The sequence below is a fragment of the Lissotriton helveticus genome, chromosome 11 (genome assembly GCF_964261635.1).
Source record: "Lissotriton helveticus chromosome 11, aLisHel1.1, whole genome shotgun sequence".
Lineage (NCBI taxonomy): Eukaryota > Metazoa > Chordata > Amphibia > Caudata > Salamandridae > Lissotriton > Lissotriton helveticus.
The window spans coordinates 932,313,765-932,332,467 of NC_136072.1; the positions used below are offsets into that span (position 1 = coordinate 932,313,765).

The 18,703-nt window shown below is 43.9% G+C and overlaps 1 protein-coding gene across 2 annotated transcripts in view; it reads left to right on the top strand.

The window, feature by feature from the left end:
• The window catches only part of POLE (DNA polymerase epsilon, catalytic subunit), a 316,779-nt gene that overhangs the window by 105,850 nt on the left and 192,226 nt on the right, over positions 1–18,703 (top strand). For both annotated transcript variants that reach the window (XM_078667255.1, XM_078667256.1), the window contains exons 16-17: positions 6,221–6,328; positions 11,351–11,479. In XM_078667255.1, coding sequence (XP_078523381.1) covers positions 6,221–6,328; positions 11,351–11,479 — 237 coding nt within the window. The remainder of the gene's footprint in view (positions 1–6,220; positions 6,329–11,350; positions 11,480–18,703) is intronic.

Below are 18,703 nucleotides of genomic sequence, written 5' to 3' on the forward strand. Positions count from 1 at the left end.
CATACAATTGGATACGCAAGTAATTTCATCAAAAATGAAATACACTGCGTATAATTGAAAGTATGATAAACTGAACCACTGACTCGCAGCTCGTGAGCTGTAAAGCCACGTCAAGGCACCAATCTCTTTACAGGCCATTCATACACCTTTCGTACGCGTGACACATGCAAAACATTCACACCGCCAGCCGCGGACCCATCACATTTCAACACTCACACCAGCAAACAGCGCCATTCAAGGGCCCATCACTTTCACACGCCCACATTTCTGACACTGCAACTACACAAAATGATGGACTGTGTGGAGTGTCACTCAACCCAGCCAAGCATCACTCCACGCACACCACCAGCCAAGCGCCACTCCACAAACACAACACCATCCAAGCACCACTCCACACACGCCGCCAGCCAAGCACCACTCCACACACACCGCCAGCCAAGCACCACTCCACTCACACCGCCAGCCAAGCACCTAACCATACACTCCGCCAGCCAAGCAAAAATCCACTAACCCCCCCAGCACAACTCCAATCCATGCACTATTCCAGCCAAGCACCAGACCACGCACACCACCAGCCAAGCGCCTGTCCACGCACACCAACAATCCAAGCACAATCCTGCACACACCACCATCGAAATTAGAATTTTTTAAAGAAATACCACAAATCAAATGTAGAAACCTACAAATCTGCTAACACAAATTCAAAACCTAAATGCTTTGCACTAATGCAAACCTAAAAGCAAACAAAAAAATATTACAGAAAACAAATCAGACAGTACACTTACAAGCTCAATGAAACTCCCAAAACTTCTTTTGTGTGTGGTACGATTTAAAACAAGCTGGCACACACAATCCAGGATTTGAAGGACAGTCAGGACAGTGCATACGAGACTCCCTCCGCACTTCTCTTCGCCAACAGACTCTACATCTTTTAGTGGGTTTGTCTTTTGCAGTTGTGGGAGGAATGTATTCTGGAAAGTGGCGATCTTTCAGTCTAGCCACTTCCTCCACCACTCCAAATCTTGGCACACTTGCCTGTTCCACTAGTACAAGGCTGCCTATTATAGTCTCCTGAAACTTAACAAAAGGCATCTTTGACTCAGGACAAGATTTCTGGAAAACAACAAAAGCATTAAAGGATGCCAAGTGGAAAAGATGGATAGCCAACTTCTTGTACCAAACGTAAGCCTTTCGAAGAGCAGCATAAGGTTCCAACCTCTGATCTACTCTGTCAACACCACCCATGTGCCTATTATAGTCTAAAATGCACACAGGTTTACGCACTTCAGCAGTCTCACCCCGAACTGGCAGAGCTTCAGTGCTTTCGTCATGGATAGTAGTCAGCATGTAAACATCTCTCCTGTCTGAAAACTTCACAGCTAGAAGCTTCCCACATCGCAATGCAGTAGACTGTCCCCGCACAAGCCTTTTGCAAACAAGTTCTATTGGAAAACCTTTCCGGTTACTGCGCATCGTGCCACATGCAACAGTGCCCACTTTGGCCAACTCCTTGAACAAACGCACACTAGTGTAGAAGTTATCTACATATAAATGGTGGCCTTTGTTAAATAATCGTCTACCTAGTTCCCACACAATTTTCTCAGTCACTCCAAAAGTGGACGGACAAGCAGAAGTGTTAATGCTGGAATCCTTACCGGTGTACACCCTGAAATTATAAACATATCCAGTCTCACTGTCACACAGCATATACAGTTTGATGCCATAGCGTGCCCTCTTACTAGGAATGTATTGCCTAAAAACCAAGCGGCCCTTGAACAACACCAAAGACTCGTCCACAGCTATTTCTCTTCCAGGTGCAAACATCTCAGGAAAACGATCAACAAAGTGATCAAGGACAGGCCGAATCTTAAAAAGACGGTCACAATCAGGGTGATCGCGTGGCAACGCTAAATCATTATCAACAAAATGCATCATGCGAAGAAGAAGCATATATCGATCACGAGTCATAACTGCTGGAAATATAGATGTTGCCATCAAGGGACTAGTGGACCAATAAGAAGACATTGATGGCTTCCTTAGCAAGCCCATCAAAAAAGTTAATCCCAAAAACTTCTTCATCTCTTCAACATATGTGGGAGACCAATGGGTAGCTCTGGAATGGGGCTTAAGGCTGGCACTGTGGTCCCTCAAATACTGCTCTGCATACAAATTAGTTTGCTCCACAATCTCCTGCAAAAACTCATCGTCAAAAAACAATTGAAAATATTGAATTGGCAAAAAATTGTCAGTATCCACTCTACACCCTGGAACACCAGTGAAGTCTGGCAATTCCGGCTGCACCATGCCAGGGGCAACCCAGACGTCATCACTAACATGAGGAGAAGAAGCCACCCTAGCCTGCAGGCCAGATGCCTCTTGCTGCACTACATCAACGGGAACACTAGCATCCCCAGATGCCTCTTGCCTCACTACACCAACAGGAATACTAGCATCCCCAGATACATTTTGCATCTCTTCACCAACAGAAGAACTCACATCCCCAGCTGCCTCTTGCATCTCAACATCAACAGAAGAACTCGCATCCCCAGATGCCACTTGCTGCTCAACAACAACAGAAAGACTAGCAGCACCAGATGCCTCATGCTGCTCAACAACAGGAAGACTAGCAGCACCAGATAACCTTTGGCGCACCACAGCAATGTGAAACCTTTTGGGCGCAGCCTTTACCACACTTGCCTGTTCCTGACGAGAAAAAAAGGGAAACCTTGAGGACCTAGGCTGCCGCTCACATGGCTCTTCCCTCTCTACCGGCACATCAATGTCCCTCTCTACCACAGGCACTTCATCAGCACTAGAAGAAGAATCATCATCCGATGATACCATGCGAAGAGAAAACTCACTGCCTGAATCTTCTGCACCTAACTCAAGCTCCGAATCGGAGTCAGTGTCTGGACCATGGTCAGAGGAAGACTCAAAAAGCAAACTAACAACCTGCTTAGCAGTAATCCTGCGAGCAGCCATTATCCTTACAAATCAAGAAGACTACACACACAAGTGAACATCAACCTACACTGTGCAAAGGAAGAAGTAAACAAGGTAGAGTCTTCACACAAAAATCAATACACTCAAAAACAATTCAAATCTAACCAAATATAAGAAGACTCACCAGCACCTACTCTGCTGAAACACAGCAAAAAGAAAGGAAATCCCACTGGAAAGAAAAAAAAACAAGTATAGATTAGACAAAGTACACATCAAGCAGCAATACAAAAAAAAAGTTAACAATCAAGAAACACAAAGCCACACAAACAGCAATAACTTCACTTTTCATAACAACACATTTATCTAGGAAAAATAGTACAAAAAACATTTACTTACCAAGCACATGCAACTACACAAGCTGCAAAACCAGCATTAACCGAACCACAACCTACACCAATACAAACAGCAAAAGCCTGGATCAAAAACAAAGAAGAAAAAAAATAATTTAATACTACATTTCACAAACAACATAACAAATGAATAAACAATACACAAATGTACCCCCAAAATCACATCCACACAGATGGGCCATCAAAAAGGGCAAAACGGACAAAAGTACGGGTTGATTTGCCCACCGGGGGGGGGGGGCCAGAAAATCTAAATTTAAAATCCGACCCACCTGAAAGCGACCCTTGCACAATGGGTCACTTCCTACAATCTAAAATAAAATCCCTGGTGCTAGTGAGGGCATTTCCACCGCACAATCGCAATGCTGTGCGCGACCGTGAGCCAGAAATGCCCTGCAAAGAGACATCAGAAGAGAGGAAAATCACTTACTTCTCCCCTGAAGCCTCTTTGCAAACCCCCCCAAATATCTCAAAACCAACCTAACACCTCCAGGCGCAGGAAGCAAATGGCTTCCCGACCGCCTGGGAATCCCTGAAGATGTTGGCGCGTGCTGTGCGCGCTGACATCATCAGGGATTCTCATGGGGAGGGGGACAACAGAATTACTGTGGTTAACTGCGATGCTGGACAGAGGCACTTGCATCCTTGATTTTCACAAGCGCAATCCTAAAACAGTTCCTATGACCAGGAGCTTCTTTCTCCCCATCTGCTGCTCTCAACAGTCTCTGACCATTTATACACATAAGAGGCATGTGAACTCACACAGAAGATCCCCTATTGGCAACGCCCACCAACTAGCGGAGTGCACCATCTTTCCTAAATTTACCCACTATGATGGACAGCTCACTCAAGGGACCTGTGCACACATTGGTGCGATGGCATAGTAACACACACGGACACTGGAGACAAAGCAAGCGCTCGAGTTGCAGCACAAATTCAGGAAAACATTCATCAGCCCAAAAACATTTGTGACCTTCCCACTATGATTCACAGCTCACACAAGGGACCCCTGCGCACATCTGTGCAATTGCATAGTAACGCACACATGGACACTGGAGACAAAGATGGGGCTCGAGTTGCAGCACAAACTCAGGAAAGCAATCATCAGCCCAAAAACATTTGTGAACTTCCCACTATGATGAACAAATGGTCTCTGTTTCCAGATACCTAAGAGCCTTGCTAGTTTATTCAGATAACAGCCAACACACACTGGGGTCGATTGTGAAAATATGGTATTGTGTACAAAAAAGGGGAGAAATGCTCCTCTTTTAGGTGTCCCCTCACTCACCAGGGTTGCCCCACGGTGACATGCTTCATCATTGGGGCCATCCCAGTCCTCTACGGGCTGGGGCGTGCTGCGACTTGCGAAAGTTACGTAGGAGCACTTTATTAGACTATGTGTGGTGCATGTGTATTTGAGGAGTGGACTATGTGATGTGTGAAATACCTGCCCAGTAGGTTTACAATAAACTTTATTCTTGCCTCGGTGGTAATAAACGGGGTGGAAAGATAGGCTGCCCTAAACGTAATGTGTCCAGATGTACCTATCAACTCCTATCGTCGACATGTTTCGTGCATACACCAAGCACTATGATGGACAGCTCACACAAGGGACCCCTGCGCACATCTGTGCAATTGCATAGTAACGCACACATGGACACTGGAGATGGCGCTCGAGTTGCGGCACAAACTCAGGAAAACAATCATCAACACAAAAACATTTGTGAGCTTCCCACTATGATGGACAGCTCACTCAAGGGACCCCTGCGCACATTTGTGCAGTTGCATAGTAACGCACACATGGTCAATGGAGACAAAGATGGCGCTAGAGTTGCAGCACAAATTCAGGTAACAATCAACAGCCCAAAAACATTTGTGAGCTTCCCACTATGATGGACAGCTCACTCAAGGGACCCCTTCGCACATGGCATAGTAACACACACATGGTCACTGGAGACAAAGCATGTGTTTGAAAAGCAGCACACAAAAAAAAACATTCATCAGGCCAAAAACACTAGTGAGCTTTGCCTAGGCAGCACAGGTGTGTTTTTTAGCCACTTCAGAAACACACATCAGTATAAGTAATGAAGGACAGAGGCACTTGCATCCTTCATTACAATGAGCACTATCATTTTACTTTATAAATGACCCCCATCAGCATTTTTGTACAAAAAACGGCCTTTCCACAACATTGCAGCCAAGAAAAGACTTCATAGATAATGTTCCCCCAACAAGGGGAGCGACCCTTCCCCAAGGGGCCGCTCCCCGAACTAAGAAACTGATCACAAAACCAAAAAAAAAAAAATCCCTAACATTCCTGCTGCACGATCGCACGATCGTGCAGCAGGAAACCTCTAAAATGCCACCGAGGGAAAGGAAAAGCCTTTCCTTTCCCTCGATGCAAGTTGCATCACAATCCCCCCCGCCCCAGCCGCAAAACTAACCTCTTTGTGCAACGACGCGCAGGAAGCAAATGGCTTCCCTGCGCGTCTGTAAACAAAGGAAGCCTCCGGTGACGTCAGCGCGCCTCGCGCGCTGACGTCATTGATGACGTGGGCGGGGAGGGCGGGGGGAGGCAGGGGAAGGTCTTCCCCTGCCATCCCCGCAAAAACAAAAAAAATCAGGCAGACTCGGAGGGAGCGCTGGCGCTTCCCCCGAGGGTGGGGCTCATGACGAGCTGGGCTCGTCATGAGCGTGCGAGGAGGCTACGCCATGACGAGCCCAGCTCGTCATCAGCCCCGAAGGGGTTAAGTCATGTTTGTTAAGCAGTGCATCAGTTGTCTCTAAAAATTTTATTTGAATTCTCTTAACCACCTGCTATTGTTCATTTGGCATTTTCTGAAAACCATGCTCATTTTTTATTTTCCCAGAATCCTTCTGCCTTTGACTTTCTCCTTCAACGTGTAGAGATGACTTTGAAGCATGCAATTGAGGAGGAAGAGAAGCTGCCCATTGAGGAAGTCACTAACTTCCAGGAGGTAGGTAACTTTGGGTACCCCCTTTCGCATGATCCAGACTCTTCAATTTTTTGATCTTCAAAAATCATTTTTCATCTGGTTAATCTATCTCTGTGATTATGGCCGGAGGACAGTTTCCTTTCATTCCCATGTTTACCCCTGATCCCCCGTTGTCCTCTCCTAACCATACACACCCTATACCTCTCTTTTCCATTCTTTATCTATTAAAATGGTTAATGGCAAGAAGATAGTACTCATGACCCCACCCCTTTCTGAGGCTAGTTTCTTGGCCAACCCCCTGGATACTTTCTTGGGTCTGTTTCTTCTGAGTTGCCCTTTTTCTTAATGGTGAGTGTATTTTCCATTACTGTCATTCCTGGCTATTTGCTGTTAATAGCACCTCACCACCTATTTTTTACCTAGCTGTGTGGGTTAGCAGCAGCTACTTCTGCATTAGTACAGAGAGTAACAGGGTGCTTTCCTGTGCTTCAGCTGGGTCTTTTTACTATTATTTTAGCAGTTTTTTCACATTGTTCTCTATTTTCTTTTGCTTAGGTAGCTTAAAACAGGCCTTGCCTTCAGCCACACGTCTTGCGATCAACCGTTTCCTGGCCCATATAACCTCAGTGTTTTGTGTTTGGGAAACATTAATTGCACTCTTTGTGCTTCCAATATTAAGATGTTTTACCAGAACCTTCTGACTTGTATGCAGATTCATGGTGTACACTGATCCCCAAATAGGGTTCGATTCCTTCATCACGAAGAAAATGTGGGTTACAAGTTCATGGCAATGGCTACTCCTCGTATTGGAGGACTACCCCTAACTTTGCTGCGTGACTTGCCCATCCTGTTTAAACACCCAACATCCCACTACCAGAGCCCCTCCTTCATGGAGATCACCCATATTGGCTTTATGCAAATTACCTGAGTCACCAAGGGATAAGCACTCGGGTCACATGACTGGTTTTTAACTGGTACCAATCAGCTTGCTCAAGTCATACCTTGTTATCACAGTCAAAACAGCAGGAAGCACACTTCCTTTTGGGACTGAACCCTCTATCTACTGCTCAGGACAACGCTGCACTATAAAGGCCAATTCCTCATCTGCTCTTTGAGGTACCACCCTGTCTGCGTTCAAATGGGTTAAGCTAGTCTTTCCTTCTGGGTCTAGAACGGTAGACCCGCTGCACCAAGTGGTTGAGACCCTCTACATCCCTGGATGTCGATCTGGGGGGGACGAGTCTCAATTTGATGTAGTAACTCTAGACATGTGCACTTGGGAATCGAACCCCGCAAGTCCTCTTGGTGTTCTTTGTTGCAGCCCCAAAGTGATCAGATATGACCATCTACTGACTCCTCCTCCTCTCTGACTGGTTGAGCACAACTTTGTGACTTTGCAGGTGGCAGTTGAAAATGTGTGTACTACTTAGTGAATAATCAAGGGAGCATCTGCTAAATAAGTGCAGACGTCAGTTATTCACTGAGTTCACTCCTACAAAGTACAGTGGGCACATAAAAAGTACTAAGAATCAGTGGCCTAAATCGCCCTTTCTGAGTACCCAACTACCACAGTCCTATTGGGAGGACACCCTAATACTGGAAACACACCAGAGTACTAGAATCCTCCACATTATTGTTCCAATTTCTGCAGGAGTTGGCACCAGTCGCCTAGGCACTCTGTTTTCCTTGGGCTCTCTGGTGGATATTACCGTGTCAAGGTAAGAGGTGCTTTGTTGTAATTTTAGTCCAAATCATTAGTCTCATCCAATCCATTGGATCAGTGGCAGCTGAACAAGGAATTATTGAACCACTCCCACTGTGATCCGGCTGCAGGGTTTGCTTATTTGCTGTACTGTAATGTTGGGTCAGATGTCTTGTTGGATGCTCTCAGTGCAAAGTTGAAAGCTAAGGAAACCATAAAGGTGCCTGAGCCTTGAGTCCTGCTGCTGTCGTCCATCCATTTGGCTGCAACTCTTGGAGACTCCAGTGCAGTCCCCAGTTTAGAGGACTAACTGAAGGCTGACGGCCCGATCTCTGTCCTGAATGCTCCAACTGGGCTATCTAGTATGGTCAGTTCTCCCATAAACCCTTCTCCCAGCCCACCTCCTCACATGGGAAAGTGGGACACAGATGTTTACTAGGAACCAAGAGGAACCAAGAGGACCCACACCCTGACAACTGATCGAAGACTTTGGAATGCTGTCCATTGAGTCTCGAGTGACTGTAGCTATATATTGGTCGTACAGCAGCTCCCCTTCCTAAGCAAGCCCTAGTCATAGAGCTGCAAGTTCTCAGTCAGGCTCAAGAGATTAAGAGGCCTTTTTCTGAGTCTGTCATCCCAAGAATACTTGGACAATGGTTACAGGCCTCAAGAAAGTTATATTTTTGTGTAAAGTGATGTGCTGTCACATAGTTAATGAGGTTTAGTGTCTGTAAATATATTGTACCAAAATATATGTGAACAGTAGCCTTTTCCTTAGCTGTACCAGTGTCAACACGGGCAGCTACATTCAACTGTAATGTGCCCAGGAGCAATATATGTTTGCTTAACCTGGGGAAAGTAGTGGCACTGTAAAAAGTGCTGGTATCCCTGGACCTCTTAGACACTGCTGCCTTTGTGGTGAACTCCATGGTGATGTGCCAACAGTCATGGCTGAAGCCTTCAGGCCAGAGTATGGGAAAACAAATCCTTCCTTGGATAAGCCCTACCTGTCTGTCATCATCTCTGGAGGCCCTTCCCACTCCTGTATGGGGAAACCACCATAGGATACACAACTGCAGATGCCTTAGATATCTCTGGGGAAAATAATGGCTGTGGTTTAGCTTTAATGGCCATCACATCTAGGTGTGGCCTGTCCTAGACCGCATGCCAAGAAGATTTGCAGGTGCTAGAGGCACCTTCTCATAGGAGCTGTAAAGTCAGTCCTACCACCAAAAACGAGACATGTATACTTTATCTATTGTTTCGTAACCCATACAATCTAAACTAGTTCCTTACACAACCGAAGCTAAAAATGTTGACTTTGGCTAAGGAGACTCCCATTTGATCTCATTACCACCCCTTGGATCTTTATAAATATCTTGGGCCTGGTTGTGGCCTATCTGCAGCAATAGATGTGCCTGATGCTATCAAGGTGATTCTCTCATTTGAATGATAACATATCATCAAAGTAGGTGTAATGAAGTCGGCCCACATTGGATCATGGGGTTTATAGTTAAATTCCCAATCTAAGGGGATTCAGTTTGTGGGACTTATTTTTTTTATTTTTTTATTCTAGCGTCTTGAAAAACGTTCCTCTTTTAGACCAGGCAGGATTATCAGCTAGGTGGTGGTTCACTTCTTCACTAACAAGACTGGTAAGCCTGATGGTTCCAGAGACTTGCATGCATCCTGCATAGATGATGTTCTCCATGCCAAAACCCACATGAAATCCCTACAGCTTCACCGTGCGTAACTTTTAAATCAAATAATGAATAACTGGTCAGAGCATATCTCACTTCATCCATGCTTGGTTCCAACCATACCGCACTGAGCAGATCTCCCTCCCCTCATGGTTGGAAGGATCCTTAATATTCCCTATCCACAGACCATGAGCCACTACAGACCCCTGGGAGCATTAGTGGACGCGATTTATTTGTTGTATGTTGGGGGCAGGGGATTGTCACCCCTTATTAATCCGTGCACATACAGTCTTTAGAGCTGTAGGTTGTGTTTAAAAAAAAATATTTAAGCATTCCTACCTGTTGCGATCTTCATCATAGCAGTGACTTACACAGCCCTCTTCCTTATTAGAATACCGGAAGGGACCCACTTACTATAGCTCTGATGACTACCCATAGTTCTGAAGGAATGAACATTGCAAAACAGCATTTTCCTGTTAACCTTGAGCATTCCGAGGATCATGAGAAACAGCAGGTGGAGCAGGTGTTATGCACTGATCACGCAAATTGAGAAATTCTTCAGGAAGTTTTGCCCAGTCACGAAAGCCTCCACCCTTGTCTGCCTATGCAACTCATCTGAATACCAAGTGTGCCCATTTCTCTTTTGAGATGGGCAGGTGGCCCAGATCGTGTAAGATCACCTTTGTGAAACCTGTGAGATGATTTTGGCCATCGCTCATCGATGGCCCAATGTTGGATTAAACAGTCTTCTTTCTCTCACTTTCATCCAACTCCTGTGAACTCAAGAGTACTCCAGAAGGTCAGGTAGAGCCCAGGTGTGAGCGCTCACTCTACATTGACTAAGGTCGTCAATTTTGTTTTATGCAGCCATCTGTTTTGTAGACCTACTCCAGACATCTACATGGACTGCCTCATATGCATTCTACTGTTCGTAAACTCTAAAGGCTTCTTTTTTGAGTGATTGATGAAATATTTGGCCAGGAAGTTCTGTGTACACTGTTCGCCTAGTCTTAAACTGGCTGATCCCACCTTTTTTTTCCTACTAATTCTCTTGCTGTAGAGCCTACCCAAAAACTGAGAATGGGAAGGAATCATAATGAAAGAGTAGGATTAATCAGCTTTACTTACTCCTAGGGATGAGGGGGGCTTTTTGTCCCACCACTTGGTGCAAGGGTACCCAAAAGTTGAGAATGGGAAATAGTTTACAGACTAAGAGAAACAGATGCACCTAAAGGTAACTTTAATCTGTTAGTTCATGTTTAATTATCCGGCCAAGCACTGAAAGTGGTTGCAAACCAGTTCCTGTCTCAATTAGTTTGTGTTTTTTGATCTTGTTCATCCCTTTATGTTTAAGTGCTTACTCTGTTGTATTGATGCCTCAAAGGATGCTTAATTTATGCTTGATTTCTCTGTTTCATTTCGTGCGTGTGTGGTCTTCTTCTTTCATTGGCTCCATCTAGCTTTGTCTCTTATCGCTTTGCTGGCAGTCTTTGCAGTCCTTTTTGATCTTATGTTCTTCCTTATCACTCCCTTCACTCTTTCTCCTTTTTTACCTTCAACCTTTATTTTTTGCAATTCAGCCCTTCAACCCCCTTCATATCTCCCCATATCTGAACCTGGATTTGCCTTCTCTTCCTGCAGGTCTGTGATGAGATTAAGAAGAAATTAAATTATCTGAAGGAGGTGCCAAACCGGATTGAGTGCCCACTTATTTATCATCTGGATGTGGGGGCCATGTACCCAAATATCATTCTCACTAACCGTTTGCAGGTGAGACTCTGTAACTGTGCCGCAGTTACTCTGGTTTTAATCCACCTTTTCCTCAACCGGTGAGGATATTCATTTTATTTTCTTTATCAGAACTACATTTGCTGCAATAAAGGTATAGTGAGGCTAGTAACAAAGGTGACTTAAGTTGTGTTTTTTTCCCTCCGTCAAATTTCTTGTTTGTTAACTGATGGTCCGGTAGCTGTCCAACACATCCGCTTTTGAGTGGGAAGCCGTACTTTAGATGCTCTTAATATTATTTCGGTAGAGGTGGATTTGTGTTGGTGTGCACATCTGTATGTTTTACCAATGCAGCAATATCCATCCAAAGACATCTGAATACAAAGACAGAATGTCCTTTAGGTATGAGGTCTAATCGGGTGATTTCCCATGGCTCTTAATTTCTTGATTGAGTTCTCTGTTGTTTGCAGATCTTCAGATGTTCAGTAAGGACTTTTAGACCAGCTGATCATCAGTTGATCCGTCTAAACATTCTTGCACGGAAATGCAAAGGATTTTAAGGGAGCGGTTGTGGCTTATCTCAGCAGAGGCTCTTGTATTTGGACGAACAGTGCCGTCCTGCATTTTTCTGCCATAATGTGAAGTGAGAAATATTTAATGGTAAATGGTATTCAAAAATCATTATAGGATAGTGGTGCCAGTAAGAAACGATGATTGATAAAACTCTTGATTTAAAATTTTGAGTGATGCAAATCTTTTAGTATACTCCTAGCAATACCATGACTGTATTGTATGTGCAATATGGGAATCGTTACACAATCTTGCAAAGTTATGAGCACGTCCTGTTAATGAAACTGTGGTCCAACTCTTAACATTTCATTAAAACGCTTTGACCTAGATGGGTTTACAGCATCCCTACTGTCCAAATACGCTGCTCATAAACGGCTAGAAACATGACTAGGGCAGAGCCCCCAAGAATTCCCATCAGTGGAACTATTGAGCCATGGCTTACTTATTGGCAGTGCCTCAGTCTTTGACCCATCCAGTCAGTCTGCTCTATTGCATCCATCTTTTGTATTTCCATCAAGTGTTCTGATGAATCGTGTCCCTTTCGTGGACTGGTAGTGTTCGCTTTTTGCCGTCTGCTTATGTCTGACACAGCACCTGTTGTGACACGGTACCCTTACCAGCATAGACAAATAGATTTTCTAAAGGAGAGAGGGAGAGCCCTGCGGAGCACAACTGTGTCCCATTCTCGGGGGAGGGAAATTAATGCCTTTTTTTGATCACTTTTGTCTTTGGTCTGTTAATAATGAACTGATGCTTGCCCTAGCAACCCCTATCAAGCGCACTTGTCTCCCTTAGCAAGTGATGTTCTGCACTTTCAAAGGCGAGAGTACAACAATATAAGGATGTCTGAAAGTCCAACATCCTTTGCCCAAGGCAGACTGTGCATACTCTGTCCTGTGCCCTGGAGAAAACCATAATCAAAGAATTGATTAACAATGATTAGCAATTTTGTGATGAGCCTCTAACTAGCAGGCCCATCCAGGGAGCATGTTTTTACATCCGGGTGACTGCGGCCTACTGCAGGATCGAAGGTACCACCCAGAAGTCCAAATTATTCTAAAAAAAAAGTATTGAAAAAAGAGTGTCTTTACTGGCAAAGGGTGGGGGATGAAGAATAACCTAGTGTTCCAAACAGCTATCCTACTTGTTCCTCCATTACAGGCATCAGTCTGATTCAATTACAGGCTTCAGTCTGATTCAAAGGATCGTCTGACCTGAACAGGTAACCTCTAGTGCCACTGTGGTAACCCACTAAAAGTACTGAGATTAATTTTCTACCCTTAAGTATTTAAGGAGCTCTCCTCTATCAGGTGTGGGGTGTGGTTGACTGCATGCATACTGGAGTTGTGAGCTGTCAAAGTTTATCATATAAGGCTGAAGAGTTGGCTATTTCCTGCGACACCTATAAATAGGCCATCCTGTTTTCACTTTCAGTTTGTTGAGTACCAGTGGGGATTTTTCAGGGTTTTGCAGCATTTAGAAATGTTTTTGAAATCAGTGGTTGTCCGTTATTTTCTCAGTTCTTTCCTGCTTCTTTCTCCCTTCATGTCCTTTTCTTGAATTTCCCCATTCATGTATCTTTTCATTATTTATCTCACCTCACTGATTGACATATTTCCCAACAATCAATCCCTTCTTCTCTTCAGGCCACTTCCTTCAAGGATCACTGATTTGCACAGCTGGAGATATGTGGGCTGCAATCAAATCTGAATGAAGTACAAATGAAAGGTTAATGGTGGGCAGTTAACACTTCTTCCTGCTGCTTTGTTATTCAGTCAATGACACTTCACTGCAGAAAGATTTTCTTCTACAACCTGGGATATATATTATGGGGTTAAGCAAAAGACCTGGGCACACATTAAACAGTAAATAATCTGGTAGATAAATATTTAAAGCAAAGTAGGACAGTCCAACGGTGGAGGCTTTGTTCTGCAACTTCTCTTTTAATCGTGCATCCGGAATAATTTACAAACAGCCAGCCAACACGGGTTTCATTGTAGAAAAGAGTGCTCTACAACTCTTCAGGGCTATATGGCTGAATCCAAAATTGGAATACCCACATCTGGTGATAATTCCAACCCGGCAGGGTAGTTAGGATCTTGGATAGAAGTGAATGGAGGTAAAATTTGGCAGCCAAAAATAGGCTGATCAGTGAGAAGACGCCGAACACAGTCAAATCAATAACATGTAGCGATGGAAATTCAACGTGTAATCCCAAAGGAAGTAAAACAAGGACCGGTGCAATCCCCGGTGAGGCACGAGTATGTGTCCTCTATAATCTCGCTCTAAGTGAAGAGCCCAGATCCGGCGTCTATCGGCAATCGTATGAGTGCCGATAGACGCCGGATCTGGGATTACATGTTGAATTTCCATCGCTACATGTTATTGATTTGATTGTGTTCGGCGTCTCCTCACTGATCAGCCTATTATTGGCTGCCAAATTTCTACAATGAAACACGTGTCGGCTGGCTGTTTGTAAATTATTCCAGATGCACGATTAAAAGAGAAGTTGCAGAACAAAGACTCCACCATTGGACTGTCCTACTTTGCTTTGAATATTTATCTACCAGATTATTTACTGTTTAATGTGTGCACAGGTCTTTTGCTTAACTGTTGTTGTGTGTTTCTCTACACAGATTGAGGGGTTTTGAGGGTCTCCCCTTCCTGTTGGCACCATTTTGATTATGACACCCAACTATTCACATTACGTTTAAACTGCTTGAGCGCCACTACTTCCTGGTTACTAAAACCCGTCTCGAATCATTATATATTATGGGGTATACGGTGCCCTGCAGTTGCAAACCATGCAATCCACCGTCACTTTAAACTGTTAGTCCCAAAATGCCAAGTAAGAAATAAACTAATACTCATTCCTATTGCCTTATATAGACCTTTTCCTAATCTTTGTCATAGCACATGTTTGTTAAGGAATTAAAATGCTTCTGGTTGGTCGAATGCCCTTAGCAAAGTGTGCTGCATTTTGAAAAACCTGCTGAGGTAGGAAAGAAACTTCTGTCTTGCAGTGATGGAGACGGTAATTTCTTCTGGTAGTTTCTCAATGCAAAACCCTCATGCTGCCTCTAATTTACCACTCAAAAGGTGTTGGGCCCTTCACACCATGTATTACCTTCAGGAGACTTTAAATAAAGATGAACAGTCAAAATACAATTATTATTGTAAGCCAAAAAAGAGAGTTGTTGATTATTTTAAAGGGTTTTATTTTCTAGTCAAAAGTTAATTTTTCTCTGACCCTTTATTCATTAGTAAAATATCAATCAGGTTACAGAATTTGGAGAACAGGAAATATACCAATAATACAGAACACATTACAGTCTGCATATAAGCATTACATGTAGTTATGAAAATGTGGCGCAAAATTTCAGTCACAATTCTTAAAGAGTTTCTAAGAAAAATAGTCTTGCAAAGCTAATCAATAATTAAATAGTTGGCAAAAATCTCCCATAAAGAGAAATAAATGCACAAGACAAATAAATCTTTTCAGACCTAATTAATTAGTCAAAGCATAAACTTAAAGTTTAGCATCTAATTCTATCCTGATCCACTGCACTCTCTGTCTGTCTGTGTCTAAAAGAGGAAAGCAGCCCCTCCTTCACAGGCCTCAAAGGAATGTGGCCTGAAGTGCCAAGATATGACGTGGATATCACATGAAAAAGTGCCACCCCACCTTACTTGTGAACTCTTACTGATAAGCAACACATAAATCTTAATTAGACATGTGCGGTATATTTATTTACCTCTTTTTCAAGTGTTTTTGAAAAACAATCTTTAGTCGTATGTCAGAGTAAAAAACACAACATATATAATATATATACACAACAATTTGACAATTAAGCAAAAGAAAAGAAACCATTACTACATAAACAATGCAATCACTATATACAATCACTATACACAACAACACATATATTTCTACTACCACTCGTTCCAAAGGGCAAGTCACAATCCCTTGCCTAAATGACCATAAATGAATTGAATTGAATGGAACAGTAGTGGAAAAACACAGTTAGAAGGAGATATCAAGAATCATTATTTCTGTAATTCAATGATTATTATTAAAGGGTTTTTAAACTCCTTCTTTGCCGACGCGTTTCGAACTCCATACAGCTGTTATGGGTTCTCTTCAGGGCCTTGTCACTTCTATCTGTATGTGTGTAAGGAAAAAGAACACTCTTTTAGTGTCTATTTCTCTAGCCTCATATTAACATTCCGCTTGTACCTTCTTAAAGGTCCATATTACCTTCACTGTAGCCAGTTGGAGTGTTCCTATCTCTGGGGTTGAATTTTGCGAGCTGCAATCTAGGGGACATGCAAAGATCCCATTTAGTCTCAGCTCCCACTGGTCAACCCGCGGTTACTTTCAACAATAACATTGCAGGACATACCTTTAATATCGTTTTGGGGTCCGGCCGGGGGCGTCTCCCTAGGGTGCGGTCTTCTTTCGACCTACGGGGAACGCAAGATGCAGTCAACACTAGGGGACATAGGTGGATTCCTCACTCCTAATCGTTATCCCTTTTGCCTTTCTCATGTAAATACCTTATGGCGCACACCGCTTGCTTCGGGGACGGTTTTTCATTTCAATTTCCGCCTAGCTGGTGATCTGTGCCACCGTGCGCACAGCGCACTTGATTCTGTGTCTTATCTCCGTTAGCAATTGTGTCCCCCTCGCTCGTGGTCTTAATCTTTCGCTCTGACTCAGGGCGCTGTTCGGGAAAGAATTAAAAGGCAGGTTTTAGTTGTCCTGCGTGCGAGCGTCTCTGCGCCCCCGTCCCAGCTTACCCTGTTTAGCAGCAACCTTCACTCGTCAGTTCTCCGGTAACTGTGGAGGACGACGACTGGAGTGTCTGGTTGTTTTGAACGATCACATGATACTTTGCCTTCTGGGATTTGTAGTTTTCGTGTTTGGGACATGAAGAGAAACTTTAGTGGATCCCCACGTAGCTCTTCTTATTAGTTTTGAGTACTATTAAATTTCAAGATGAGGTACGCCTCTTTTCTGAGGAGTGTATCCTCAATGTCAATGGGACCCTTGTTACTTGGTTGCACTACAGTACATAACACGGTCCATTTGAAATCCGTTTCGCTATGGTTTAAATCAATGAAGTGTTGGACCATAGGAGCGCTTACGACCTTCTTTTTAATTCTAGACCTGTGTTGGGTAATTCGACTGTTTACCTGCTGCGTCGTTTTCCCAATGTATATTTTTTGGCAGGCGCACACCACTGCATAAACCACATTACGTGTCTTGCAGTTCGAAAAGCCAGTGCTTTTACATTTCACTCCCCTGTGCTCAAACCCTGATCCTTCAATTGTGGAGTCACACGATATGCAATTTCCACACTTGTGGTGCCCCTCTATCGGTTTAAGCCCCCATTTCGAGAGTAAATCACTCTTTGGTTTGGGTGTTAGAACGTCCGCTCTTATTACACATTGGCCAATGCTCCTGTTTTTCTTATAAGCGAACAAAGGTCGCGGAAATGAGCAGTCAAGTTCCTCTAGCAGGTGCCAATTTTTAAGGACCATTTGCCGTATTTTATGGGTGTCTGGTCCAAAGGTCGTGACACAGACCAACCTGTCCATGTCTTGTTTCATCTTTCTTTCAAGTAAGCACTCCCTAGGTGTGTAATGTGCCCTTTTCTTGGAGTGACTTAATAGTTTCTTGGGGTACCCACGACTCTTCATTTCCTCACAAAATCTAGTTGCATGCAAATCCCAGAAGGCAAAGTATCATGTGATCGTTCAAAACAACCAGACACTCCAGTCGTCGTCCTCCACAGTTACCGGAGAACTGACGAGTGAAGGTTGCTGCTAAACAGGGTAAGCTGGGACGGGGGCGCAGAGACGCTCGCACGCAGGACAACTAAAACCTGCCTTTTAATTCTTTCCCGAACAGCGCCCTGAGTCAGAGCGAAAGATTAAGACCACGAGCGAGGGGGACACAATTGCTAACGGAGATAAGACACAGAATCAAGTGCGCTGTGCGCACGGTGGCACAGATCACCAGCGAGGCGGAAATTGAAATGAAAAACCGTCCCCGAAGCAAGCGGTGTGCGCCATAAGGTATTTACATGAGAAAGGCAAAAGGGATAACGATTAGGAGTGAGGAATCCACCTATGTCCCCTAGTGTTGACTGCATCTTGCGTTCCCCGTAGGTCGAAAGAAGACCGCACCATAGGGAGACGCCCCCGGCCGGACCCCAAAACGATATTAAAGGTATGTCCTGCAATGTTATTGTTGAAAGTAACCGCGGGTTGACCAGTGGGAGCTGAGACTAAATGGGATCTTTGCTTGTCCCCTAGATTGCAGCTCGCAAAATTCAACCCCAGAGATAGGAACACTCCAACTGGCTACAGTGAAGGTAATATGGACCTTTAAGAAGGTACAAGCGGAATGTTAATATGAGGCTAGAGAAATAGACACTAAAAGAGTGTTCTTTTTCCTTACACACATACAGATAGAAGTGACAAGGCCCTGAAGAGAACCCATAACAGCTGTATGGAGTTCGAAACGCGTCGGCAAAGAAGGAGTTTAAAAACCCTTTAATAATAATCATTGAATTACAGAAATAATGATTCTTGATATCTCCTTCTAACTGTGTTTTTCCACTACTGTTCCATTCAATTCAATTCATTTATGGTCATTTAGGCAAGGGATTGTGACTTGCCCTTTGGAAC